The sequence below is a fragment of the Rhincodon typus genome, chromosome 34 (genome assembly GCF_021869965.1).
Source record: "Rhincodon typus isolate 14 chromosome 34, sRhiTyp1.1, whole genome shotgun sequence".
Taxonomy (NCBI): Eukaryota; Metazoa; Chordata; class Chondrichthyes; order Orectolobiformes; family Rhincodontidae; genus Rhincodon; species Rhincodon typus.
The window spans coordinates 17,121,408-17,148,570 of NC_063365.1; the positions used below are offsets into that span (position 1 = coordinate 17,121,408).

Below are 27,163 nucleotides of genomic sequence, written 5' to 3' on the forward strand. Positions count from 1 at the left end.
GGGTCATGAAAAACCAATCCTCATTCCAATTGCCCCATATCAGCCTCTTTTAGCCCTCTGAATGGAATCAACTTCTCTCTACACACCCTACCAAAACTCCTAGTTTTAATTTCAAAGAAACTGGGTGATTGTTACACTTCATCCTGAAATGATAACTGTGTCCACTTTTGTAAGGAAGTTACTGACAATATTCTTTTCTTTCAATGGCAGTAAAACAGCTCTCCTGGAAGGACTTGAAGTTGACCAGTACATGTGGAGCATCCTATCCAATATTCAAAAGTAGGTTTTACTTAAGGTGGTTTTCTTTTGTCTGGTCATTGTGAAAAGCAAATCGAGTCCAGCTGCCTAGTCTTTTTAGGAGTTCCACAATTATAAATGAGGGTGCTTTTGTCTTCCATATGTGGAGGCGATGGCAGCCATGTCTACCACAACTACACCTGACACGGTAGATGGCTGTCCACTAATAGTGAAGAAGGTTTGACCTTTTGAGGTTGTATTGTGTGTTCCTCTCGTGGAACTCATTTGTTGTGTCAGAGTTCTTCCAAGCATTACAGTATCAGGCCTCAAGGCTGAGGGGAGATCATTGATCGATCTATTATTACCTGGTATTGCTCATGATTGACCTATTGCACGTGCGAGTTCGCTGGAAACTGTGTTTGTTCAGGTATATACCAGCTAAACCAGCACATTAAAGGAAAACTGAACTCTGAACCTGAATTCTGCATCCAATTCTGAGCAGCTCTGGTATTTGTTTGCCAAACTACATAGTGACACCCTCACAGTCTGGCACAGCACAATGTTTCCTTCTAAATAATGTAATCCATTGAAGAGACCCTAAACAGACGCTCTTAGAATGTTTCATCTCATAACCAAATTTAACTTGATCTCCTTTTACTCTGTTGCCTATTGCCAGTTTTTGAAAGCATGTTTTGAGTAAGCAGAACTTGAACTTTTAGTTGCAGTGCAAAGTCATGTACTTTGTTTTGGCAAATGCAAGTTCCCAATAGGAAGAAACCTTTCAAAATCGAAATGAAGAAAACTCTTGTTAGAACTCCAGTGTTCAGTGGTGACAATTTGAGCTTTGAGTCATGAGTCAAGCTGTTTCAGTCCATGATCCAGGATGGCATTTTACTGCAGTACTGAGGGAATGCTGCATGGTCAGAGGTACCAACTTGTTGATGAGACATTTAATGAAGATCCAGTTACCCTTCCAAGAGGACACAGAAAAGATCCCATAACACCTTCCAGAAAGTCAAAGGGCCTTCTCCTAGTGTGCTGGCTCATCTTTATCTCTCTAACAACATGCATGCAAGGAGGATCATCTGGTATCAGAGCTTATTGCTATTTGTGGGATCTTGCCGTTCACAAATTGACAGCTGTGTCTTCAAAATTTACTTTGTTGATCATGTGCTATCTTGCAATCATGAAACATGCTATTTAAATACCCTTACCCTCAAATACAAATCACATTTGCCATGCCGTTTGTTTGAGAAGTTACATCCAGACATTCTGATCTCATCTGATACTGGACGCATGTAATCGAGAGTACTATTTGGGGTGTTGAGCTACCAAATTTTAGCTTTCTTTAAACTTGATTATCCAGTATTCCCTCTGCAGATGTGGTCTAAACTGTCTATTCATCTAAGGCCAATTAGAGACCAGTGCTATCATAAATTTCCTGCTTCCAGGTCAGAAGAACCTAGCATGATCTTCCTGTGGTCAAAAGGTTAAAGGTCAGCTGGTATAAGACACAAGACATTTATCATTTGTTAAGTGATAGGTATCTGCAGGAAATAAGAAATTAATTTAAATATTTTGCAGTAGCTGCTTGTTAAATCTTCTCTGTATCACTCCAGCTCAGAGTTTGAAGAGGTCACCATTGATCCAACATGCAGTTGGAGACCAGTTCCATTGAAGTCTGACATTCACATCAAAGATGACCCAGATGGCCCACTGTCCAAGAGGTTTAAAACCATGAGTCCCAGTCAAATGATTATGCCAAATGTCATGGAGATGATTGCAGCTCTGGGACCCGGTCCATCACCATACCCTTCCTTACCTCCACCACCGGGAGGCAGCAGTGGCAATGAATATGGCAACCCAGGTAGGTTCCACTATGAATTTAGAATTTAATTACTCATCCATACATATCATCAGCATTGCATCTTTCCAGCTTGCTGGGGTACTGAATAAAGCTGTTGTCAAGAGATTTTATTTTAAGTTCTTCTCAACTGTGTATTCTGTACAGAATTATTATTTTTTCATTCTGCAGGTTAATATGTGTCTTTTGTATGTGTCAAAAGCATTAGTGTGAGTGTATTTTGCTTGTTGGAATCTTTCATTCCAAGTCCCAGTGTACCAGACGCAGAGATAGACATTGCAATCTGGCCCAAAGGAGAGCAACTTTCATCTTCCAGCTGGATTCCAGAACGTTATAAACATTAAAATAGATAGTGGATCTTAATTCAAGACTGGATCTCAAACATAGAGATTCACTTTAGGTAGATTTCGAGATACTATGAAAAGTAGGTCATTAGTTAGATGATCACTGAAGCACCATAGCATACAAGGCTATGGACCAAAGGGTCTCCTTCCATGCTGTAAAACTCTGACTCTAAGTAGCATAAAGGTGCAATGTCATTCTGAGGAGCAAATGCACCCAATTGATAGGTCTGACATCTGTAAGTAGGTGCTGACCTATGTGTATGTAATGCCTAGACAATTGTAATTGAGGCTGAGACCCCCTTTAAAACAGAGCTGAATCTGTTGTAATTGGGCTTGGCTACTGGGAGGTTTTCACTATAGATTGAAAGTGTCAGAAGTATTTGTCGCAATGTGATTCCTTTGCTCTGGAGAACAGCAAGAATTAAACAGAAGTGTGAGGATGGCTGAATATTTTGCAGTTTTGCCTGATTTGAGTGGTGACAATGGGGAATCAGTGATTTTTTTTTTATTTCTATCAATGTGTCAGGCAATGAATTGGGCGGATGGAGTGTTTCCCGGTAGAACATGTTGTTTACGACTTATGAATGGAAGACACTTGATGAGTCTTGTTGCCCATATCCACCTTATGCATTTTAGAATCGTGGTGAATGTACAATATGTTAAAGGCATATGATCTTTACATGACCACCAACAGGCTGAATGATCTGTGGATATATAAGAGCCACGCTCACAGTTGTGCTCAGTTAGCCTCCATGTCTGATTGGCATCATATAGCAGGAATCCTAGTCATTTTTTTATTTCATTGGTTTAAGAGCACTAGGAACAACTTGTAGAGTCCTGACTGCTGCCTCAGTTCACAAAGGTGATGGAATATCTCCACTTGCCTGGATGGGTGCAGCTCCTACAGCGCTTAAAAAGCTCAACGCCCTCCAAGACAATCCATGCCTTTGACATTCACGCCCTCCACCATCAACACACAATAACAGCAATGGGTATCATGTATGAAATACACTGCAGCAAATAGCCAAGCCAACTTCAGTAGCATCTTCCAAATCTGCAACCTCCACCATAAACAAGGACAAAGGCAGCAGATGCGTAGGGGCGTCACAACCTGCAAGTACCCCTCCAAGCCAATCACGGTCCTGACTTGGGACTATATTGCCATTCCTTCCTTGTGGCTGGTTCAAAATGCTTGAACTCCCTTTATATCAATAGCTATTTAACTTTCAGATCGCATGAACTGCAGCAGTTCGAGAAGGCAACTCACCATCACCTTTGCAAGGCTAATTAAGAATGGGCAACAAATCCTAGCCCATCCAGCAATGCCTGCCTACTGAGAGAGGTGTTTTCTTAAAAATGTTGTGCTGTACTGGCTGTCAGCTGTAAATTGAACCAAAGGCATCCTGGTGTGTAGTGGATGCAGTGTAAAGAGATCCATTTATGCACCAGACCACATGTGGGCTTATGTAACCGCATAAGTAAGGTAGCTGAAGGATGTCATTGCCTCATAAATATGTGCAAGAGAAAAGAAACCCAAAATAACAGAGCAAAACCTAAGCATTTCACTGTCAAATATGAGATGGCCACATTATCTTGTGGTATTGACAAGACCGTAGAGCACCCAGAAACTGATATATTAACAGTCCTTAATGCGAAGTATCAAAGCGCTCTCCGCTCAGAGCTGTGGACTGAGAGGAAGTGAAATTTGATTCCAGCATGTCACACTTTGATTTTACTGTTGGGAGGTGACAAAAAATTAGTTGGTGGCTTTTTTAAAAGAAAAAAGAATGTTCTGAGTTTTTCCAAAATGATTGAGATTTGCATCATTTAGCCCATGAGTTTCTGTCCAACTCTTGAAATGTTCATTTCTGCAACTGACAACACAAGGGAGGAGAGGGCAAGCTAATATTCCATTTTGTCAGAGCTGAGGTTTTTGTTTAGGATGCACCTATTTCTCTGAGCCAGCTTCAATCCTGAACAGGATGCAGATTGTTTTGAGAAGGCAGACTTGTTAATAACACTGTCATAATCCTCCCAAAAGGTAACACTTACCCCAGCCATGGGAACTTCGATTTCCCACATGGCAACCCTGCTGGTACTTCTGTGAACGACTTCATGCATGGGCCCCAGTTGTCGCACCCTCCAGACATGCCCAACAGCCTTATGACTCCTGACAAGCCTCTCAGCCACTCCATGCCTGACCAGGTAAGTGATGCCATTTGTGTGCGTCTCTCCCCTTTTGTTTCAAACAATGACCTTTTGCATTTGCACTTGGGATGCATTCAGCCTATGCAGTGTCCATTGTGGGGGACCTGTGCTTGTGACAGTATTCCAAGCCAACCTGTGACAGATAGGGAGCACAGATGTGAATTATGTTAATGGGAGAAGGTGAGATACAGCAAAGATCAAAGCACTGCTGATGATCCCAGAGGGAAACATTGGAAAGTAACTTAGTAAATTTGCCACCCAAAGTCCTTTTAATTAACTCTCTGCAAATATTTCTGTCTGGTTGTGTTTCTGAGTGTGTAATGTGGCTTGGAATGTTTCTCTACAGTACTGACATTTTTCATCTGCCTTGTTTTTATTTCTCTCTCCATACAAATCTGGTCTGCTTTTGTCTGTGCTTATTTCACTGTTATTTCACACAAATGGAATACAAGGGCAACTAGCACTTTATGTCGTTAAAGTTGCTACAAACATCCCATTGTTTTGTCACTCACAGGGAGCGCCAGACGGTTACAAGTCACCTTACCAGGTTGACGATCTTTTACACAGAATGTGTAAAAATAAAACAACAGAAGGTTCGTAAAAAGTCTCCCCAATCTGGTGAAGCCCAACCTTTCCCACTTGAGCAATACCTTTGGTATTGTTGGATGGGCTTGTTCATGCCCCACCCATCCAAAATAAAATTGGGTTGGATCCTGCATATTCTCTTAACCAGACAACTGTATTGAGGAACGGTCTGTCCCTCGATAAAAAGACTCTGATGGTACTGTGTTGCTTATGGAGGTTTTTGCTGCAAACTTTCATTCCTCACCACCACGTCAAAGGCAGAGATGTATTTGCTTGTCTGTCCTCTGATGTTGGAAAGCTACAGCTGTCATAATGGAGCTTCCCTGAAAAAATAATCTGCTTCTACCTCCACACACTCATACACACAAACACACATGCTCATATACACGGGGAAAAAGGGTGTTTTTCAGAGAGGTTGGGGATTTGGGAGCAGGGAATGTCTTCAACTCTGCAGTATTGAGCCCAATGGGAAAAATGTTGTTCAAGTCAGGACAGGAGAGTGACAAGACTTTTTATTTCGTGACACACAAGGAGTGACTAACAAAAGACTATCTTTAAAGCAAGTACTTTTAATCAGCATTACAGCTAATCTGTGTTAGAGACCATATTTCTTTCTCTATTCCTACCCACAGTGACTAAATACAAGAACCTGCACAGCAAAGGTTCAGGAAAATCTCCATAACATTTTTACAATGTTATTTGCTAAACATTATTTTCAAAGGTAGATCACCATTAATATTTCTCACATGTCCCCTCTAAAATTGGTTTAGGAAGGTATCGCTTTTGGGGCAGTGGTTTTAGTTGCAAGTTCATTTCCAGCAAACGACAAGGATACTTTCTCTTTAAAATGACCCATTATGTGCTATTGTGAGGTAACATTGATGGTGACTGAGAGAGGCAAGCATCTAGAGCTTCAGTGGTAACATTGGGAGATGTTCACAATGAGTGAGTCTTTAGATGATGCTGTTCTCTCCAGTTGTGGGTAGGTTTTCTTAAATATTCAAGGTATGGTAGTGGTTAGATGTTGCAAGTTAATGCTGCAGAGTTGATTTCCTTCTAAGTCTCCAGTGAGATTCAAAATTTCTTGAAGTGGGGATTGGCTTTCTCTCCTGTCTAATGGCTGGGTTTGGTATTAACATTCTTCAGACATCTTGAGCACTGTACCTTGTGGCCTCACTCTCTCCTGCTTCCTCCTTCGCAGATGCCTCATCCTGGCAGTACTGATCAGTCCCATAGTTCCATGCAGCAAGGTTTGCACGCACTTCACCCCAGCAGCCAGTCAGGGCAGCCATTACACCACAGTGATCCTAGCCAGCAGCCCCGGCAGGCTGGTTCTAGCAACCATCCGCACAGTGATCTGACCTTTCGCCCTTCCTCCACCTTGGAAGGTCAGGCTGGTGGTCAGGGAACGTCCGACATGCCGGAACCCTCACTGGATGTAAGTGTGCGTCATGCTCTCATTTGCCTGCCCCATCCACTGCTAGCAAATTCTGGGCACAGCAAAGCGCCTCATGTCAACATCATTGTTTTATACATTTTTCACGTGTTACTTTGTACTGCAGCAGCCTAGGAAGGGAGAAGTTTGCTTGGCTGCCTCATTTACCTGTCTATTTTGAAGAAATGACTTGATTCATTGTATAAAATGTGTCCAAATGGCTATACAATGAAAGAAAAAGACAAAGAGGTCAGGGACACAACAATTGGTTCACCTTGATCATGAATATTGTCCGTTGAGAACAGCAGAGGCCCAGAAATGCACCATGATGTTTATGAAACATACAATTGAAAGGCTGGCTGTACCACAAAAATGTTCTTAACATGACCTGTTTTTGAACCAATGCTTATTTTAAACTGAACATGGTGGAAGGTATTTATAAAGCAATGCAGGGGTCACCTGTCATGAACTGGTTCTGGGCATGTTGATTATTAAGAACTAATGTCAGAGTGAGTAGGCCCAGTTTTTCTCTTGAGGATCTAAATAGTGGAATGAGGTGGAATGGCCTCACGGACCCTTGGCCTGAGCTCACCTCGGCATGAGGGGGGTGAATCTCCACTCACTGATGTGGATGTTCTACCTGAAGTGAATTGAGTTATTTGTGGCCAGCACAGAGTCACAGCGCCAGTGTCCATTGTTCAGCCCAGTTTGATCCTCTCAGAGGCCAACAACGATGTCTGCTGTGGAAAATGGAAACTTAACTCTGTGGTAGTGCAGGGCAAGTGGAGGGTGCAAAGTGCTGAAACACTTAAGACAATCAGTGAAAGTAATCGGATCCCTGTTCCTAGATTTGGGAATTTCCAACCTCCCCACCCCTACACTCAACAATAAACTCTGCTACACAAGATGCAGTCATTGTACATGTCAAATGAGACCTTGATTCCACTCAACATCCCTCCTCCTAAGGCAATATCTTCTTTTCAGGATGTGGTTGGCTGTCTCACTTTACCGTCTTTTGCTTCACTTTGTCCACGTGACTGCTCAGCTGTTCCCTTTTGTTTTTCCCAGCGGACCTAGCTTGCCTTCATTGTTTTCAACACATTCCTTGCTATGATTTCCACCACCATCACCTCTGCTGACCAAATTGTGGGCAATTTAAAGCATTGTCCCTAGCTCTTTAAATGCTCTAGATCTGGATCATTTCCCTTCTGAGGTTGCTGTCCACACTTTGATCTCCCAACCTAGGCCACACGTGCACATGATAGAGCCAATAAGTGAAGCAGTAAGGCATTTTGTTTCCCACCAATGACATTCCTCACATTAGTAAGTACAAAAAGGAAGCGAAAATGGTTTAAAACTGATCATGTTACAGAAGCAAATGTTTTTTTTTGTGGCTAGTACAAGTCTTTCAGTTTGAAATATTGCCAGTTTCTCAGTGAATTGGATGAGCTTAATGGACTGTTGAATTTCCCAGACAATGGGACAACTTTTCAGCTTGATGCCTGGCTTTAAAACTGACACTAAGAATTGACCACCCCTTGTAGAAACTGCCGATTTTAATTTCCACAACAGAGATGAAACTTGTGCACTTCCTATAGCAGGTGAAGCTGGTTTTACACGTGAGAAGGTTAACTCAAAGAATCTGCAGTGAAATGTGTGTTAAAAGTTATAATTAAAGGTGTGTGCTCAATGCCAGCAGGCCAATTGGAAAAAGACTGCAAGAATTGGCTTTCAAATCCATTTCCAAAGTCTCTATTCACCCACATTAATTTGCAACTGCCTGCACGGACCTCCACCGTTGTAGCATGTTTAAGGTGCTACATAAATACAATTTGCCTAAGGAAAAGTAGATCTTCAACTGCATGATTCCTGACCCCCCCAAGATGGTCCCATTTGTTAACGCTTATACCATCTCAGCAATTGACAGAATCAAGGACTAATGCTATCAGCAAACAAGAAGTTAGGTTTTCCCCTCCTGTGAAATGAATAATATCTGAAATGGATTATTTTGGAAGTTCATATATTTACAATGAGCAGCCTTTTTTTACTGACCACATAGGCATGTTTCATTTGAAAACTTTGCAGCTTTAAATTCCTTTGTGTCAATGCAATTAAGAGACCTTGTTGAATTATTTCTAGTGGGTTCTAATTTTAAACAAACGGTCCCACTTGTAAAAAAAAAAATCCCACTTTGAATATGGAGTGAATGTATTGTACTGCTACTGAGTTTGTCTAGTGTAAATGGCTGGCACCAACAGATAGTGAATTCTTGAACACCCAGAACAGCCAAAATATTCCACAAAACAGAATTCGGTTCAGATTCAAAATGGGCATTCTCACTTTTTTTGATAAAAAAGACTAATGGTAGAAGCATTTCAATTGGGTAACAGGATGCATCTGCACAAATTTAAATTATTTGCAGGATTTGCAATAAATATACCTCAAATTTACCATAAATTTGAGAAATCTTTGAAATTTCTGCTGCTATTTTGAAAGGAAGACATAAAATGCTTATGTTTTGAGAGTGAGGGCTGTGAAAAAGCAGAGATAGTTTGGAATGTTAATGAACATCCAAATGTGAATTTATTAACATTCGCACAATACTTGCTAAGTTTGGAATTGTAACTAACACATACAACACTAAAAGTTTTATCACCCAACCTCCTCAAAACATAATATCTTTGTATAATAGAACACAAGGTAAAAGTCGAGGCAAAACCATGGCATTATTGTTGCCGTTCACCTCTTCACTTGCAGCTCCAATACTCCTGTTTCTTCATAGCCAATATTTGCCATTCTATGATTGAAACATAAAGACATAGAAAGTAGGAGCAAGAGTAAACCATTCAGCCCGATCACAGCTGATCATGAAACTCGGTTACCCTGTTCCTGTTTTCTTCACAAACCCTTTGATCCGTTTAGCCCTAAAAACTCCATTTTTAACTCCTTCTTGAAAACATTTAATATATTGGCCTCAACCACATTATGTGGCAGAGAATTCCACAGACTCAACATTCCCTGGGTGAATGTTTCTCCTCATCTCAGTCCTAAAGTAACTTTCCCATATCCTTAGACTGTGACCCACTAGTTCTGGACTTCCCTGCATCCTTCCTGCATTTGCATTGCCTAGTCCTGTTCAGATTTTATAGTTTTCTTTTTAATGAGGTTCCCCTTCATTCTTATAAACTCCAGTGAATATAGTCCTGACAGATCCAGTCTCTCTACTTACATCAGTCCTATCATCCCAGGAATCAATCTGGTAAACCTTCATTGCATTCCATCCATAGACAGAACATACTTCCTCAGATAAGGAGACCAAACTACACACAATGTTCCAGGTCTGGTATCACCGATGCCCTGTACAATTGCAGCAAGACATCCCTACTCCTGTACGCAAATCATCTCACTGTGAAGGCATTTGCTGCCTTCACTGCTTGCTGCACCTACATGTTTACTTTTGGCAGATTGGATGACAGGTGATGCATGCCTTGCTATAATCAATGACTCCATCTAATAATGGGGATTTAAATTAGAAAAAGTTAGCCAGTGAAAAAGGGCAACTTTGGAATGCGGTTTGAGCCGACCGGATTCATGATGGAACCCAAATGGACCGTGGCTTGCACCATCAGATCATCTTAAAAAGTCCCCAGATTATTTCGGTTGTTATTTAACTTTATTCACTCAAGTGCTGCCAAGTATAGTGCTGTGATCAGAATATGCTGCAGATATTTTTAATCAACCTATTCAGATATGTTATAACACCTCTGGAGCAGGTGGAACTTGTACCCAGGCCTTCTAACTCAGAGGTACGGACACTACCACTTCACTTACAGAACAGACTACATCCAGTCCGCCCCAAAGGTTAATCACCTGCTTTTAAGTTGAAGGGAGGAGTGCAATATAACAAGTTGGCCTGTTAATTGGGTATTTAACATAGCACCAAACCAAACCCTTGTTAAACTGCTGCATCCATCTTATGACCACACTTGTTTGTCTAAGTTGTCCTTCTATCGGACTTGCGTTACCAGCCATAATTTGCAAGTGGGATTATTTCACACAATATACAAACTAGAGTTCACATCTTCTGGGTGACTCCAGCAAGAAAAACACACTTAGCTGCCTGTTGCTGCAGTATGATGGGGGCAAATTGTTCATGTCTTTGTAAAATCTGATAAAATGTACTGTTTTGATGACTGTGGTAGAAATTTGCTTTAGAAATATTAGGAAGCACAATGTGCAGCAACCCTGCTATTCCAGCAATAGGTTTATTTGCCTAATAGTAGCATATTCTTGAGCGATGACTGCGTTTTGTTCCTGTTTTAGGTAGACTTGATAACATTAAATTTTTGTCTGGTTCCTTACAGCTTATTCCAGAATTCACAAATCCAGATGAGCTTCTGTCCTACCTTGGCCCTCCTGACCTGCCCAGCAATAGCAACGATGACCTTCTCTCTCTTTTTGAGACCAACTGAAAGCCCGTCCCTTCATACATCCTCACCACGTAGCCACACAAGAAGTCAAAACACCCAATTCTGCAAGAGCTCATACACTAGATGAAATGATGCACTCCAGACTCCTCTTATGTCCAAGATGTTTGAATTGCACCGTCACATTGACTGAAAGCAGTGTGGGCGGTGGGAGAGGAAGCTTGTTAGGTGGTGCTGCCGCTTCACTGGAAACATCATTTATGATTGATTTTTTTTAAATTATTTTAAAAAAGGAAAAACCTTGTAGCTTTATCCAGTCAATTTTTGTGAACAAATAGGAAGAATTCCGTTGTGTAAAGTGTCCAGGCACTAAATTCAGGAACACAACAAAGAAAAGGGGAAGAATTGTTTTATGCAGGCCAATCCCCACCATTGCCTTTCTTCCACATTCCCGCTCCCCATCTTCGATACAATATACTAGAAACAGCTCCTTCACGCAGCAGCTCCAGTGAGAATTACAGAAGATGGACTGAGAGGAGGGATGGACATTAAAATGTATTTAGGTCAGAATGCAAGTAGAAAGCACAACAATGCTGGCCTGAATGTCCAATTGGGAATGCATGTACAAAAATGGTGGAAGGGAAGTCTTGGCCTCCATACCTGAAGAATCTTCTTCTAGTGCTGTGTATTTCGGTACATGTACAAAGATTTTTCCTGTTTGTTCTTTTATCATTGTTTTGCAATTAAGAGACTGTTGGCAGCCTGCAAGTCAAATGCAAATATATCCATTCCTTGCAGAGTTTTATTGCAAAGCACAGGTGTCTTGCTGGCATTATCGTGCCACACCGGCATTGTGTCCACACTGGGCCAGTCATTAAGAAATCTCAATATTCACAGCTCGGCCTCAAAAGCAAATTGTCGGTCTTATGATAGTGTACAGCAGAAGCAGCAAATGTCGGAAAACTTGCTGCAGCAATCAGATTGGTGAGCTGGGTAAGATTCACTGCCGAAAAAGCTGGGAACCCTGGCGTTCAGTGGCTGAAGATATCTGCAACATATTCCTGGTTTGTGTTTTCCCTTGAAGACTGTTACAAGTCCTGGGAACCACAACACTGGCCGTGCACCAGGGATGTTTTCTTCTTTTACTACACTGACACCTCTTTAACCTGCATAAGCGCACCACACTTCTTTGGTCCTCATTTTGTGCGGACGTTTCTTTCTCACACTGTGCTGTTCAATGGTAGAATGACAGGACGGGGGAGAAACAAATACCTGCATGTGTGCGCGACAACTACCCTGCATCTGTGCAGTCCAAATACAGATTAACTGTACCAATAAACTTGATTGAACTGCATACTCTGCACCTCCCAAAAACCTGTACATTTTTATTCTGCAACACTACCTGTGCTACGTAATTGCAAGTGCCAGAGGAATTTGTTGCATTTCCAATTAGTTTTTATTACCTTTTTTTATTATTATTATTACTATGCTGATCCTTTTTCTTTTCAATGTACAACAAAATGATCTGAACTTAGCTTGCCACTGGAAGCTTGGACGATGCTTTCATCACCAAAGTCACTAGTTTATTTTACCTACATTTTGCTCCTTCTAGATGACAAAATCTGATCCATCTCTGCTGTATGTGCATAGTTATGTATGCTAGTTACCAGTACTCAGCTGTAGATATTAAAATGAATGGCTATTTGCCTTTGCTAGTAGCAGTATTGAATCTGTAATCGTTACGTAGAAAGTTGCCAAGTAATTGAATACATTTGAGGTTCTTTTTCTCTGTCTCAAGTTAAAGGCGATGTTCAGTATGCAAATTGATTATTTTAAAAGGCTATTGTAAATACCTTTGTGAATATTTTAGTAACGTCTTTGATAATATTCAACATTTTCCATGATCAGATTGGTTGTCTTTTTCTGTGGTTTTTAAATTGTGGTCCCACTTTCAAAGAGGATTCTTCTACAGAGTAGAGGAGTATACTCCACCTTGACCCAAAAACTGAAAATATAAAAATTACGAGCAAAAGTGTTTCCCTTCTTTACTAAGCCTCTGAGCTTTCTAATGTGTTCCATTAAAGTGTAAGAGAGAACACAAACACGAGCGTAGGACAGTTCATTTCTGTTAAGTGAATAATATGTTTCGTTTCTTGGGAATATTAACAATTTAATCAAGAGTTTTGACATTCAATTCTTGGAATTGTTTTTACTGTAAGGGAAGTTTCTAAATGTAAAATATTCTACTGCAATTGTTTTTAATTGTCAAAACAAGTTTGAGAGGGAGTGGGCTGTAAGGCATTTGGCTGAATTTATTACAGTAACGTTTATGAATAGGCAAGATATGCAGATGAGGAAAAGCAGGAAGGATATTATTTTGAGATTTTCACTTAACAGAAATTTGGGCAGTCATAAGTGCAGATTTGAGTACATTTTTATCTCTGGGTATGGATGTTGGATAGTTCAAGGAAGTTCAATTATAAAATGTTGGCCTGCATTGCATTCTTCTGATTTGGCACCTCTGTGTGATTTGCCCCAACATCAAAGCTAGAAGGTGACATTTGTCACCAAACCAATTGGCTGTAAGTGTGAATTGACACTTACGGGATCACCAGCTTTGGTGGTTGAGTTCACCTGGTGGCACGTGGCACTTTTCCACTCCACAGCTCCAGTCCTGGCTTCTGCTTGTGTGGATGCAATGAGGCTTCATTCTGCAACCCTTTTTTAGTTTCTTCCCATTTTAAAACTAGCCAGTCCCTTGGTCTGGCAAGGTACTGGTTCATTATTGAGAACTTGTTTGTTTGAAACAGCTTTCACAAAAACATGTAGGATAAGTGAAGAGTATCCAATGACAAAACAATGCACTGCCAATGTATTTTTCCCAAAAAAAATTCTAACATGTTTTAATGTTATTTTAAAACAAAAGAAGTCTGCTGGTGAGTGAGCACTGGCATGTTTGGTGTTGACTCTTTTTTTAAAAGCTGTTTCACAACTGTAGTTCTCATGGTTTTATAACAGTCATTGTGGTACCCTGGCTGGGAAGGAACCTCCGTGATCTTTGAGTCCCTGCTCAGACTTCTGTAGGACAAAGCAGACATACCATCGTCTATGGTAAGGGACTAAGGGACATGTGTACATAATGTAAATGACAAAGGGAGACATGTTCAATGTAAAGATAAGTCCGTTCATTTTCCTGAAATGTGCATTGTCTCAACAAGCTTGTAATCCATCAGAAGTGACTGTGTGGAAAATGAATACTGTTTGTTATCTTTCGTGAAGTTCCAGCATTCATTCACCTCTGTAATATACTCTGAACCTTCAAAAGAAACCTTTGTTTTACCTACGTGTAATACTTAGCTTCAGTGTATTATCTAGTAGATCACCTGCATATTTTTAAGGTGCTACAAAATTAATGAAGAAAATTGAGGGGTTTAAAAAGATTGTAACCAAATTCATAGTTTGTACAATTTTTGATATCATGATCATTCAAGAATTCAAAAAGGGTACAATCTCTGTGTCACATGCAGAAATGGCCATTTTTTTCTTTCCGTTTGTACATTGTATGTACAATGCAATCATTTCATACTTTAAACTGGTCAGAAAACTAATTGTGATTTTTAGTCTTGCAAACTGTATGTAGTTAGATGATGTGACAACCTAATATTTATCTAATAAATATGTATTCAGATGAAATGGAGTGCTGCTTGTTAATTTTAAGGGAATGTATGGAGAAGAAAAGAGAAGCAGGAGAAAAGGTGTGCGCTGAGAGTTCAAACAAGGTGCTTTCACTCCTGGAGCTTGTTTGAATCCAGTGCAGTTTATGGGATGAAGGTCTCCTCTCTCTAGCTCTCTACATTTCATATAAACGTAGAAAATAGGAGCTGCAGTAAGCCAGTTGGCCCTCTGAGCCAAATTCCACCAATCAATATGATCATGACTATTCATCTGACTCAGTATCCTATTCTTTATTTCTCCCCAACTCCCCCCCCACCCTGATCTCTTTAGCCTTTAGAACTACATATAAATCCTCCTTGAAAGCATTCAATTTTTTAGCCTCAATTGCTTTCTATGGTAGAGAATTCCACAGGCTCACCACTTGCTGGGTGAAGGCATGTCTCCTCATTTCAGTTCTAAATGGCCTACCCTGTATCCTTAGTGACACCCAAGTTCTGGACTCCCTGGTCATCTGGAACATCTTTCCTGTACTTGACCCTGTCTAGTCCTATTTGAATTTTATAGGTTTCCAAGAGATCTCTCCTCATCCTTCTAAATTCCAGTGGCTATAGTCCCAACGCTTCCAGTCTCTCTTCATATATCGGTTCTGCTATCCCAGGAATCAATCTGGTAAGCTTTTGTTGTGTTCCCTCCACAGCAGTAACATTGTCAGAGAGACCAAAACTGCACATACGACTCCAGGTGTGGCCGTAACAAGGCCCTGCACAATTCCACCAAGACATCCCTGCACGTGCACTCAAATCCTCTCACCATAAAGGCCAACGTACCATTTGCTGCCTTCATCACCTGATGCACTTGCCTGCCTACTTTCAGTGCCTGGCGTACAAGAACACCAAGGTCTCATTGTACCAGACCCTTATCCAATCCACATTTTGCTACTAACGTGGATAACTGCACACTTACCAATGTAATACTGCATCTACCATGCATTTGTCTGTCAACCAGCATAAATTGGCACTGAAAGTAGAAATCAGGAATTTGAATAGCTGAGCAGTGAAATGAAGCAGGTTGGAGTCTCGTGCTTAGTGAGTCTGTTGGGTGTAAAAGATGTGTTCAATTTGCGAAACTCAAACTTGGTTTCTCAGGAAAATAAAGAACAGAGAGATTAAAACTTACTTGCAATTATCAATCATCCAGCTCATTCACAATTTGATAAGATGGTGCCTAATGACTATTTGCTCACACCTGAATTTGCCCAAATGTTAGACTGTTGTAACACCCATGTCTGCCATGATTGCTGTAAAACACAGGCCACATAAGTCCTGTTCAAGTGGTGAAATAAAATTCCATTGAATTTGGTTTGATATCGCAGGACCTCTTTACTAATGGTACCAAATATTGTGGTATAATCATTAACAATCCCCATGCATTTGAGAGTTGATTTCGGAATGGGAGCTTGAATATCAAATTGTCTCTCATTGGAAAGTAAGTTATAGTTAGACACTAACCTTCTAATTCTCTTCTACAAACTCCTGGGAGGTCTCCTGTTGTTTAGCCACTGACCTATTACACATCTGGGGGCTTAAGTTGTGTTATATAGGGTGGTGCTAGGTTTTTAAATCCATATGGTACCGGGCTGTAAGGTCATGTGTGAACAGTTCCACCCTTCTTCCTTATGACCATGGCATAAACGTTTCACAGTGTAAAACTGTTTAGCAATGTTATTATAATTTTCCAGTGATTTACTTCTTCACATTAATCTTCTCAAGTCTTCATGTTCATTTCTAGGAATCTATTGTAATGTCTGTGTGAATCTTTTTGTATGCACATGTTAATGAATAAATAGCTCCAGAGACCAGAAGTTGGTTTCAACTTGTTTCTTCTGATATATGTATTTAAGCTAATTAGACACAATTTGATGCAATTATCTCTTAACTAAGTGCACTTTTCTACCAATGGGAAACAATAGCATGTACAAGAATAAGGGTTGCAAGCACAAGAGAACACCACCAACTGCAAGAAAGCTCCCTCCAATTAACAGATTTTTATGGCTTGGCTCCTTAATTATTGTTGAGCTTGAATCCATGACTGTGGGTGTAGCTACAACATGAATACTAAAGAGACATTTTAATACTGTCCTGTCAAGGACCACTTGGGCAGACAATACATTATAGTCTTGCCAGTGACTTCCACAGCCATTGAATGAATGAAAGGACATTTCAGGACATTTCCTGCCGTTGCTACATGACAAGCCAAAAGCATGGTTTGCATTTGTCCACAAAGTCCTCTCATTGTTCAGATCAAAGCAACTTGCAAAGGAAACACAGAGACAGAGTCATACAGCATGAAAACAGACCCTTCGGTCCAAATAGTCCATGCCGACAATGTTTCCAAACCAAATTAGTCCCACTTGCCTGCGTTTGGCCCATATCCCTCCAAACCTTTCCTATTCATGTACTCATCCAAATGCCTTTTAATGTTGTAACTGTACCTGCATCCCCCACTTCCTCTGGCAGTTCATTCCACATACAAACCACTCTATGTGTTAAAAAAAAGTTTCCCTTTATATCCTTTTTAAATCTTTCTCCTCTCACCTTAAAAATATACCCCCTAGTTTTGAATTCCCCCACCCTATGGAAAAGACCCTTGCTATTCACCTTATCTATGCTCCTCATGATTTTTGAAACTTCTTTAAAGTCACTCCTCAACCATCTATGCTCCAGTCAAAAAAGTTACAGCCTATCTTTATAATTCAAACGTTCCAAACTCAGTAACATTCCGGTAAATATTTTCTGAACCCCCTCCAATTTAATTATATCCTTCCAATGGCAGGGCAACCAGATCTGTATACTGTACTCCAGAAGAGGCCTCACCAACGTTCTGTACAACTTCAACATGACATCCCAACTCCTATACTTAAAGGGCTGAGCAATGAAAGCAGCGTGCTAAACACCTTCTTAACCACCCTGTCTACATGGTTTAATTGTTTAAAGAGCGAGCCTTGCTCATGAAGCTTGATATCTGACCTTCTGATTTCTGCTAGCCCTGCATTGATGTAGGCTTGCTGCAGGGATGTTCCACATTCTATTATTTGCCCTGGATATAAAAAACCAAGGCAAAGTTTGGATAAAACATTCTACGTACTGTCCACATATCTCCATATGTTTATTCATTTTCTTGTTGCTGATAAACTACATTTATTTCCCAGACCTGGTGACCCTTGGAAAAAGTGGTGGTGAGGTTTCTTGAAGTCTGTGTGGTGAAGGTGCTCACATAGTGTTTTTATTTAGCAATTTCCAGAATTTTGAATCAGGAGCAATGAAGGAACAGTAATTTATGAGGAAGTCTGCATGCTATGTGACTGGGTCACCTTGGAGTTCTAATGTGCCTGCTGCAAATCATTCTAGGTGGTAGACATCATGGTTTTAGTAGACCCTGCTGAAGGAACCTTGGTGACTTGTTACAGCACATCTTGTAGCTGGTACTGCAGACACAGCACACAGTGGAGGGAATGATGTTTAAATAATTAAACCATGTAGATAGGGTGGTTAAGAAGGTGGTTAGCACGCTTGCTTTCATTGCTCAGCCCTTTGAGTATAGGAGTACAGTTCTGAGGAAGGGTCACCGGACCCGAAACGTTAACTCTGTTTTCTCCTCCACAGATGCTGCCAGGCCTGCTGAGCTTTTCCAGCAACTTTGTTTTTGTTGTCTTTGAGTATAGGAATTGGGATGCCATGTTGAAGTTGCACAGAATGTTGGTGACACCTCTTCTGGAGTATTGTATACAGATCAGGTTGCCCTACCATACCAAGTATATAATTAAATGAGTAGACTGCTTTGTTTTGGACGGTGTAGAGCTGCATGTGATGTTGGAGCTGCACACATTCAAGCCACTGGAGTGTATTCCATCAAACTCCTGCGTTTGCTTAAGGTTGTGGAGAGGCATTCTGGAATAAGAATGGAGTCATGGAGGGAGAGCTAGCCATTTGGATACAAAATTGGCTTAGAGGTAGGCAGTTGTCTTTCAGACTGGAGGCTTGTGACCAGTGGTGTGTCACAAGGATCGGTGCTGGGATGTGAATTTGGAAGTGAATATTGGAGGAATGACTAGTAAGTTTGCAGATTACACCAAAATTGGTACTGGAGTGGACAGTGAAGAAGATTATCTCAGATTACAACAGGACATTAATCAGATGAGTTGATGGGCCGAGGAGTGGCAGATGGAGGAGTTTAATTTAGATAAATGTGAGGTGTTGCATTTTGGTAAGGCAAATCAGAGCAGGACTTACACATTTAATGTTAGGGTCCTAGGCAGTGTTGCTGAACAAAGAGACCTTGGGGTGAAGATTCATAATTCCTTGAAGGTGGAGTCACAAAGTAGAGAGGGTAGTGAAGAAGACATTTGGTACGCTTGCCTTTATGGGTTACTGCATTGAGTATGGGAGTTAGGATATCATGCTGCAGGTGTACAAGGCCTTAGTAAGGCCACTTTTGGTATACTGCATTCAGTTCCAATCTTCCTGCTTTAGGAAAGATGTTGTTAAACTTGAACGGGTTCAGAAAAGATTTACAAAGACGTTGCCGGGCTTGGGGGTTTGAGCTATAGGGAGAGGCTGAATAGGTTGGAGCTATTTTCCCTGGAACACCAAAGGCTGAAGGGTGACCTTATAGAGGTTTATAAAATCATGAGAGGTATGGATAGGGTGAATAGCCAATGTCTTTTTCCCAGTGTAGGGGAGTTTGAAACTGGAGGGCATAGGTTTAAGGTGAGAGGGGAAAGATTCAAAAAGAATCTAAGGTGCAACTTTTTCACGCAAAGGGTGGTGCACGTATGGAATGAGCTGCTAATGGAAATGGTGGAGACTGGTACAACAACAACATTTAATAAGCATCTGGATGTGTACATGAAAAGGAAGACGGATATGGGCCAAATCCTGGCAAATGGGACTAGATTAATTTAGGATGTCCAGTTGGCACTGATGAGTTGGACTGAAGGGTCTGTTTCTGTGGTGTGCAACTCTGTAAGTATAATTTTTTGGTGTCAAACCCAGTCAAATTCTATTTTGACATGAAAGGCAAACCCCTTTAACATGCTTCTGGAATTCAGCACAGGGTGAGGACTGGAACTGAGGCGTTTCCTCCTGAGACAACCCTAAGCTGAGTACGTTCTTGGTGAGTGATTACCACTTATGCTGCCTGCTCCCCCAGTGACATCCCCAGGCACTCAGGCCAAACAACCAACTTTTTAGCTGTATTTGTTCAAACCTACCAAATACTTTCAAGCCTTCCAATCATCTTTTACTGTCTCCAAATAACTCCAGCTATTCAACAATGGCAGGTACATCTCCCAAACACAGTGAGTATAGACTTCAGAATGGCATAGTGAGAGTTGCCAGGCACAATGGGTCACAAACAGGCCAGGGCAGAACTGTGATTTCTTTACTGTTTCACAGGACTGTGTGGTATTTGTGATGCAGGACTTGATGCAGACCTTCAATATGGCAGTAGAGCACAATGCCCCAAAATTCACCTAATATTAATGTCAGAAATGAAGGTGGAAGTTATTATTTCAATCCAAAGGGGTTTCTTCTACTTTCAATTATCATACCTGTGATGAGTTCTGTTCTGAAATGAAATTGATGTTTAAGATAAGGCAGGCTACTGTTAGAAAGCCTGGAAAGACAAACTGTTCTTCATCAAAAATGGAATACGCTTTGTTGATATTGAACAAAGGCTCAAGGATGTGCACTTGCTTTGATGAAACATGCCTGAAATATGAAGCTTGGAAAAAGGAATCACAGACCATAGCACACAGCAAATTATTAATATTCCTAGTGCATTACGGAAACCATTTCTTGAGAGAACATTCCACGTTGAATTTATAGTTTTGAGTCACTTTAATTGATTTGACTGGGGAAATGACAATTGTTTCATTTTTCTAAAATAAAACAACACTGGAGTCTGAATTATGGTTAGATTGGCAAGTGACCAAATGTCATTTAAATCAGACAATTTTTTTGCAAATAAAATTAGGGCAGCAGTCTCCAAACGGAGATGGTAAATATCTGATGGTTTCCAAGTTGATGAATTTTCTTTAGGACATCCAGCCCATCTGTCTCACAACCAAATACGACATGTAGAAAGCATCCAATCTGCAAGATTCAAGTCAGTGAGTTCAGCCGATTCTGCATCCACTGAGGGCAAGTTTACCAAAATCCATCAATCACCATTAAACAAGAAAAAAGTGTGGAGAACAAGGTTGAATAGCTGGAGTTATTTGGAGACAGTAAAAGATGATTGGAAGACTCGAAAGTATTTGGTAGGTTTGAACAAATGCAGCAGAGAAGTTTGTAAGTTTGTTGTTTGGCCTGAGTGCCTGAGAGTGTTATGGGGGAGCCATGGTGGTGTGGTGCACAGGCAGCATGAGTGTTAATCCAATACAGTAAATAAATGAACACTGAATATAGGGAAACAGGTTCATTAAGGCATTCAAGAGGATATTGGAGGAATATGTGAATAGAAATGACAGGTAGGGATACAGAAAAAAGGCAGGCGATTGGCATTAGGTTTTAGAACTGACGCAGGCCACATGGTCTCCTCCTACACCATAACAATTTTGTGAACAACAAACATGAGTAACCACTGAATACTGCAGTAAATTTTCCTGAGGGAGAATACAAAGTTACCATGCAGTTTTAGCTTAGAAGATAATAAAAACAATTGGGATCCATTCATATTGGACCCAATATTGGCCTTGGAGAAGAACACCTGCAACATAAACTAAGAAGCTAACAAGGAAATAAACATGTTCTATACGCATTCATACCACTGACACGTACATTCAGCTCTTCTAGAAATGTCGAACAGGATTTCTGGACTTGCAAGACTTGTCAGACACTAAAGTGAAATGGAGAGTGACAGATAGAGAGATAATGGAAGCTCTAATTAGGAACGCAGTTTGCAGAAGGATACTGAAAGTCAGTAGCTGTACAAGTCGGTAATTTCAGCTGGGGTTTGCTGGTTGCAATTGGAGGCAAGTCATGGGTGATCTCAGTCAGAAGAACAGACACTGAAAATTGGAACAGAAGACTGACAAAAACTGCTGGGCTGTCTCTGGAATAGATCAAGAATTTGGATATCTCTGATAAACTGTAGCATGGTGGTGCCATCAGCTCAGAGTGAAAGATTTGGGTTCGCAATAGCTGTTAGCTCAGTGTTGAGACAGTAAGGATAGGTTAAGTGTTGCCAAAAAGTTATTTCAACGATAGTGTTGTGTTCTCAGGCACTTTCATCAGCTGCCATGGTGAGATTTGAACCATTGTCCCGGGAGAATTAGCAAGTGCCTCTTGGATTACAAGTTTAGTGATATTACCATCATCTTCTCACATGTACAATCTGGTGCTGTAGTTAGCTTTGAGGCAGTTCTCTTAGATTGTGTTTTGCACTTGTGATAGTGGAAATAGCAGGTCTGGCAGCATTGGTGGAGGCAGGAAGAGAGTTAACATTTTTGGTGGAATATGATTCTTCTTCAGCAACAATCCTCTTACCGTGCAATTTACAATTGTGATTGATGGTTGTTCTCGGTTATATAATCCTGACAGCTTGAAAGCAGGCCATTCAGCCCATCAGGTCCACACCGCCTCTCCGAAGGGCATCCCACCAGACCCACCCCCTACCCTATCCCTATAACCCTGCATTTCTCATTAGTAAAATAAAATGCTTAATCATAACAGAGAAACATTGTAGATGCAGGAAATCTGAAATGAAAACAGAAAGTGCTGGGAACACTTTCTGCAAGAGTTTTATACAACCTCAAATGTTAATACTTTCCACAGATGCTGCCTGACCTGCTGAGTGTTCTCATTGACGTTGATAAAATACATAATACTCTTTTCAGTGGACTAGTTACTTCTTTGAAGATTTATGTTTTATTTGCCTTCTTTAATTCAGAATGAAGGGTTCCAAGTTAAGGCTACAACATTCAGATAGGGCCATTAATTAAAATTCAACAATTTGACATGTCATTGGCATGACCACAGCACAGCACAAACCTTCAATTCAGTCATCAAGGCTGTGGAGGTTTGTGAAAAAAAGGATTTTTTTTAAATCAAGATGTTATTTGACAAAGAGCCACTAAGTCAACACACACAGGACACAAAAGAAGATGGGACTTGCTGCAAGTTAAGACATGAGCAGTGAGTTTAGGATTAGATCAAATTTACTGAGGGTAGAAAATGGGAGACTAGCCTGGAAAACATCCCAACACATGTCATAACAGCTTGTTCAGGCAAGCCTGGATATCAAGACAATGAGATGGCTATTGAGACAGGTAAGAACAAAATTAGAGAAAAGATGTAAGAAATATAGGAAGGAGACAGATTAAAAATCAGAGAGGATGAGCGAGAACATTCCAATGTTTAGGGATGTGATGACTGAATGTCCTGGATTAAATGGGAGATGTGGAAGAGGCCAGGGTTGAATGAGTTTTCAAAGACTTGCACACTGAGAATAGGTAACAGAGAAAGGGAGAACTGATCACACAGAGCTTGGCAGAAGCTGATGCACTACTGCATTAACTCACCAAGACTCCTTCAACAGAACCTAACAAACTGGTGACCTCTACCACTTGAAACGACAATGGCAGCAGATAACCATCCCTCTTCTGTCTCATGAGATGATAGTTAGTGTTGTGGTGGTCAATCTGTGTTAAGCGCCACTCTGGTTTGACAATCCACATTTACTGCAGATGAAGACACAAGGCTGAGAAAGTACACAATTCACCTACTAATCTTCCCTATCATCAGCCTTTCTTTCTCTCTGCTCACCATTAGCCATCTCGCCTGACAAAGGGGCTACATTCTGAAAGCTTGTGGTTCCAAATAAACCTGTTGGACTATAACCTGGTGTAGTGTGACTTCAGACTTTGTCCACCCCAGAATCTCCACATCATGCCTAACTACTGTTCTCTGAGCTCCAACTCCACCTATCATTACCTCCTTTGCCACCATCCCAACCCCTCTCCTGAATATATGCCACCCTTTTATCAGCTGCAATCAGTTTTGAAGAAGGATCATTGGACCATTCCCAGTTCCTTCCCTGAGATGTTTTTTTTCCTGACAATCAACAATGATAGGATGGTTATTATTAGACTCTTAATTCCAGATTTTTAAAATTGAATTTAAATTCCACCATCTGTCATTGGCAAATTTGAACTTGGTTTCCCAGAACCATTACCCGAGTCTGTGGATTAACAGTCCGATAATAATACCATTAGACCATCACCTCCCCCAAGTTATGAGTGTTTGATGGAGGAAGTTTAGAGAGAGCTTTACTTTCTGTTTAAGAGTTCAAGCTGTATTTAGCCTATTGCTGTACCTGACCTGGGAGTGTTTGATAGGGTCAATGCAGAGGAAAACTTTACTTTCAGCTCAGAAGAGTGGAAAGAGCTTCACTTTCAGTTTTAAAAAAAAAGTAGAAAGTCTCATGAGATAATGGTTAGTGTTGTGGTGGTCATCTCTGAGTTACGCCCCATTCTGGCTTGACAGATGAAGACAGTGGACTGAGAAAGTACATGATTTAGTCTTCGCTTATACGGCTGTCAAGCAAAGCTGCGCAGATATCCTTGGCTCAGTAATGAGTGGGTGCCGATGGGTCCAGGACCTCCTGCAATGTTTAGGTGGTCATTTACAGTATCAAGCACATCATATGTCATTCCTAAGGACACTAGATAACCCCTCGTCCTGTCTCATTCGCTTCTCCACCACCTTGCAACAGGCTTTCGAGCAATTTTACTTGCAAAAACTATACAAAGGTTATCTAATGTTTATAGGGATTCCGTGAACCAATCCAATGATGCTGTACAGGAACTCATTACACTTTTCCAAAGGCGGGGTGAGCAGAGTGCACCCGATTCGTTCAAATGAATCACGTTAACGGATACATCCTCAATTGCTGTGACGGCGTCCACACCCTGAACATACAGGCCATCGCCGGAATCAGAATGTGTAGCGCGAAGGGTAAGCAAAACCCCCGGGTTTTCATGGATATCACTGCAGACGGGGAGCCCCTGGGTCGCATCGTGATGGAGGTGAGTGTAATGGTTCTGCGGACATTGGGGCTGAGGGAATGGGGGAAAACATACTCGCCAGGTCAGGCGACATAACTTGTGAGTGAGAAACCTCTCGGACGGTTTACCTTTTCACGGCAACTTCGAAATAGCTTTCGAGCAAAGAGGGAACCAGGAAATGGGGGCGGGTAAAGAAGAAAATTAAACAAAAACGATTGCAATTATACTGAGGAAAGTTGGAGGGTGGGGGAACTTTAAAGAATTCTAAAGCAGCACTTTTCGTGGACGTGCTGAAGCGAGGGGATTAATTAAAGGCAACATTAAACTGGAAGGAATGAGCTGGAGGCATTTGCGGATACGACTTGGAATATCGCCAGAGAGTTCAATTCATCCGCATTCCTCCTCCAGGGCGTGTTCATGCAATGAAGCAAACAGTAGTAGGTTGCGAAATCCAAGTCTGCCGTTCTGAAAAGCAGGCACTGGACTCATCATAGAGCAGTTTTTCCGCCGCCTCCGCCTCCACGCTTACTTCTCTGACCGTGAACCTAACCCCCCTTCTACTGACCCCTTCTCCCGCTTCCAACACACCCCCTCCTCCTGGACACCACCCCAAGGCCTCCTACCCTCCCTCGACCTCTTCATCTCCAACTGCCGTCGAGACATCAATCGCCTCAACCTCTCCACCCCTCTCACCCACTCCAACCTCTCCCCCGCAGAACGTGCAGCCCTCCGCTCCCTCCGCTCCAATCCCAACCTCACCATAAAACCTGCGGACAAGGGAGGTGCAGTTGTAGTATGGCGCACTGACCTCTACATCGCCGAGGCCGGACGCCAACTCTCCGACACCTCCTCCTACCGCCCCCTTGATCAAGACCCCACCCCTGAGCACCAAACCATCATCTCCCAAACCATCCACAACCTCATCACCTCAGGTGACCTCCCACCCACGGCCTCCAACCTCATCGTTCCCCAACCTCGCACTGCCCGCTTCTATCTCCTTCCCAAAATCCACAAACCTGAATGCCCTGGTCGACCCATTGTCTCCGCCTGCTCCTGCCCCACCGAACTGATCTCCAACTATCTCGACTTCATTTTCTCCCCCTTGGTCCAGGAACTCCCTACCTATGTCCGTGACACCACCCACGCCCTCCACCTCCTCCAGAACTTCCAATTCCCCGGTCCCCAACACCTCATCTTTACCATGGACGTCCAGTCCCTCTACACCTGCATTCCCCATGCAGATGGCCTTAAGGCCCTCCGCTTCTTCCTGTCCCGCAGGCCCGACCAGTCCCCCTCCACTGACACCCTCATCCGCTTAGCCGAACTCGTCCTCACACTCAACAACTTCTCTTTCAATTCCTCCCACTTCCTACAGACAAAGGGGGTAGCCATGGGTACCCGCATGGGCCCAAGCTACGCCTGCCTCTTTGTAGGTTACGTGGAACAATCCCTCTTCCGTACCTACACCGGCCCTAAACCCCACCTCTTCCTCCGTTACATTGATGACTGTATCGGCGCCGCCTCGTGCTCCCACGAGGAGCTCGAACAGTTCATACACTTCACTAACACCTTCCACCCCAACCTTAAGTTTACCTGGACCATCTCTAACACCTCTCTCCCCTTCCTGGACCTCTCTGTCTCCATATCGGGCAACCACCTAGAAACCGATATTCATTTCAAGCCCACCGACTCCCACAGCTACCTAGAATACTCCTCCTCCCACCCACCTTCCTGCAAAAATGCTATCCCCTATTCCCAATTCCTTCGCCTCCGCCGCATCTGCTCCCAGGATGAGGCATTCCACTCCCGTACATCTCAGTTGTCCTCGTTTTTCAAGGACCGTAACTTCCCCTCCTCAGTGGTCGAGAACGCCCTCAACCGTGTCTCCCACATCTCCCGCACCTCATCCCTCACACCCCGTCCACGCAATAAAAACCAAAAAAGAATCCCCCTCGTCCTCACGTACCACCCCACCAACCTCCGGATCCAACGCATCATCCTCCGACACTTCCGCCATCTGCAATCCGACCCCACCACCAAAGACATCTTTCCCTCCCCACCTTTATCTGCTTTCCGGAGGGACAACTCTCTCCGTGACTCCCTCGTCCGCTCCACTCTCCCCTCCAGCTCCACCACACCCGGCACTTTTCCCTGCAATCGCAGGAAGTGCTACACCTGCCCCCATACCTCCTCCCTCACCCCCATCCCAGGCCCCAAGAAGACTTTCCACATCAAGCAGATGTTCACCTGCACATCTGCCAATGTGGTATACTGCATCCGCTGTACCCGGTGTGGCTTCCTCTACATCGGGGAAACCAAGCC

At 42.1% G+C, this 27,163-nt stretch overlaps 2 protein-coding genes across 19 annotated transcripts in view; both read left to right on the forward strand.

Annotated features, from left to right (window-relative positions):
* zmiz1a (zinc finger, MIZ-type containing 1a) overlaps positions 1 to 14,793 on the forward strand; it is a 257,416-nt gene extending 242,623 nt beyond the window's left edge. For 17 of the 18 annotated variants that reach the window (XM_048616226.1, XM_048616233.1, XM_048616234.1 and 14 more), the window contains 5 exons: positions 211 to 279; positions 1,857 to 2,104; positions 4,487 to 4,650; positions 6,440 to 6,676; positions 11,038 to 14,793. In XM_048616226.1, the coding sequence (XP_048472183.1) occupies positions 211 to 279; positions 1,857 to 2,104; positions 4,487 to 4,650; positions 6,440 to 6,676; positions 11,038 to 11,145 (826 nt within the window). In that variant the 3' untranslated portion in view covers positions 11,146 to 14,793. The remainder of the gene's footprint in view (positions 1 to 210; positions 280 to 1,856; positions 2,105 to 4,486; positions 4,651 to 6,439; positions 6,677 to 11,037) is intronic. The other variant, XM_048616236.1, reaches the window with a different exon arrangement.
* A 9,886-nt stretch (positions 14,794 to 24,679) lies between these two features.
* Positions 24,680 to 27,163, forward strand: part of LOC109927752 (peptidyl-prolyl cis-trans isomerase-like) — a 23,883-nt gene continuing 21,399 nt past the window's right edge. The window contains exon 1 of the mRNA XM_020527759.2: positions 24,680 to 24,862. Within this exon, the coding sequence (XP_020383348.1) occupies positions 24,695 to 24,862 (168 nt within the window). The 5' untranslated portion in view covers positions 24,680 to 24,694. The remainder of the gene's footprint in view (positions 24,863 to 27,163) is intronic.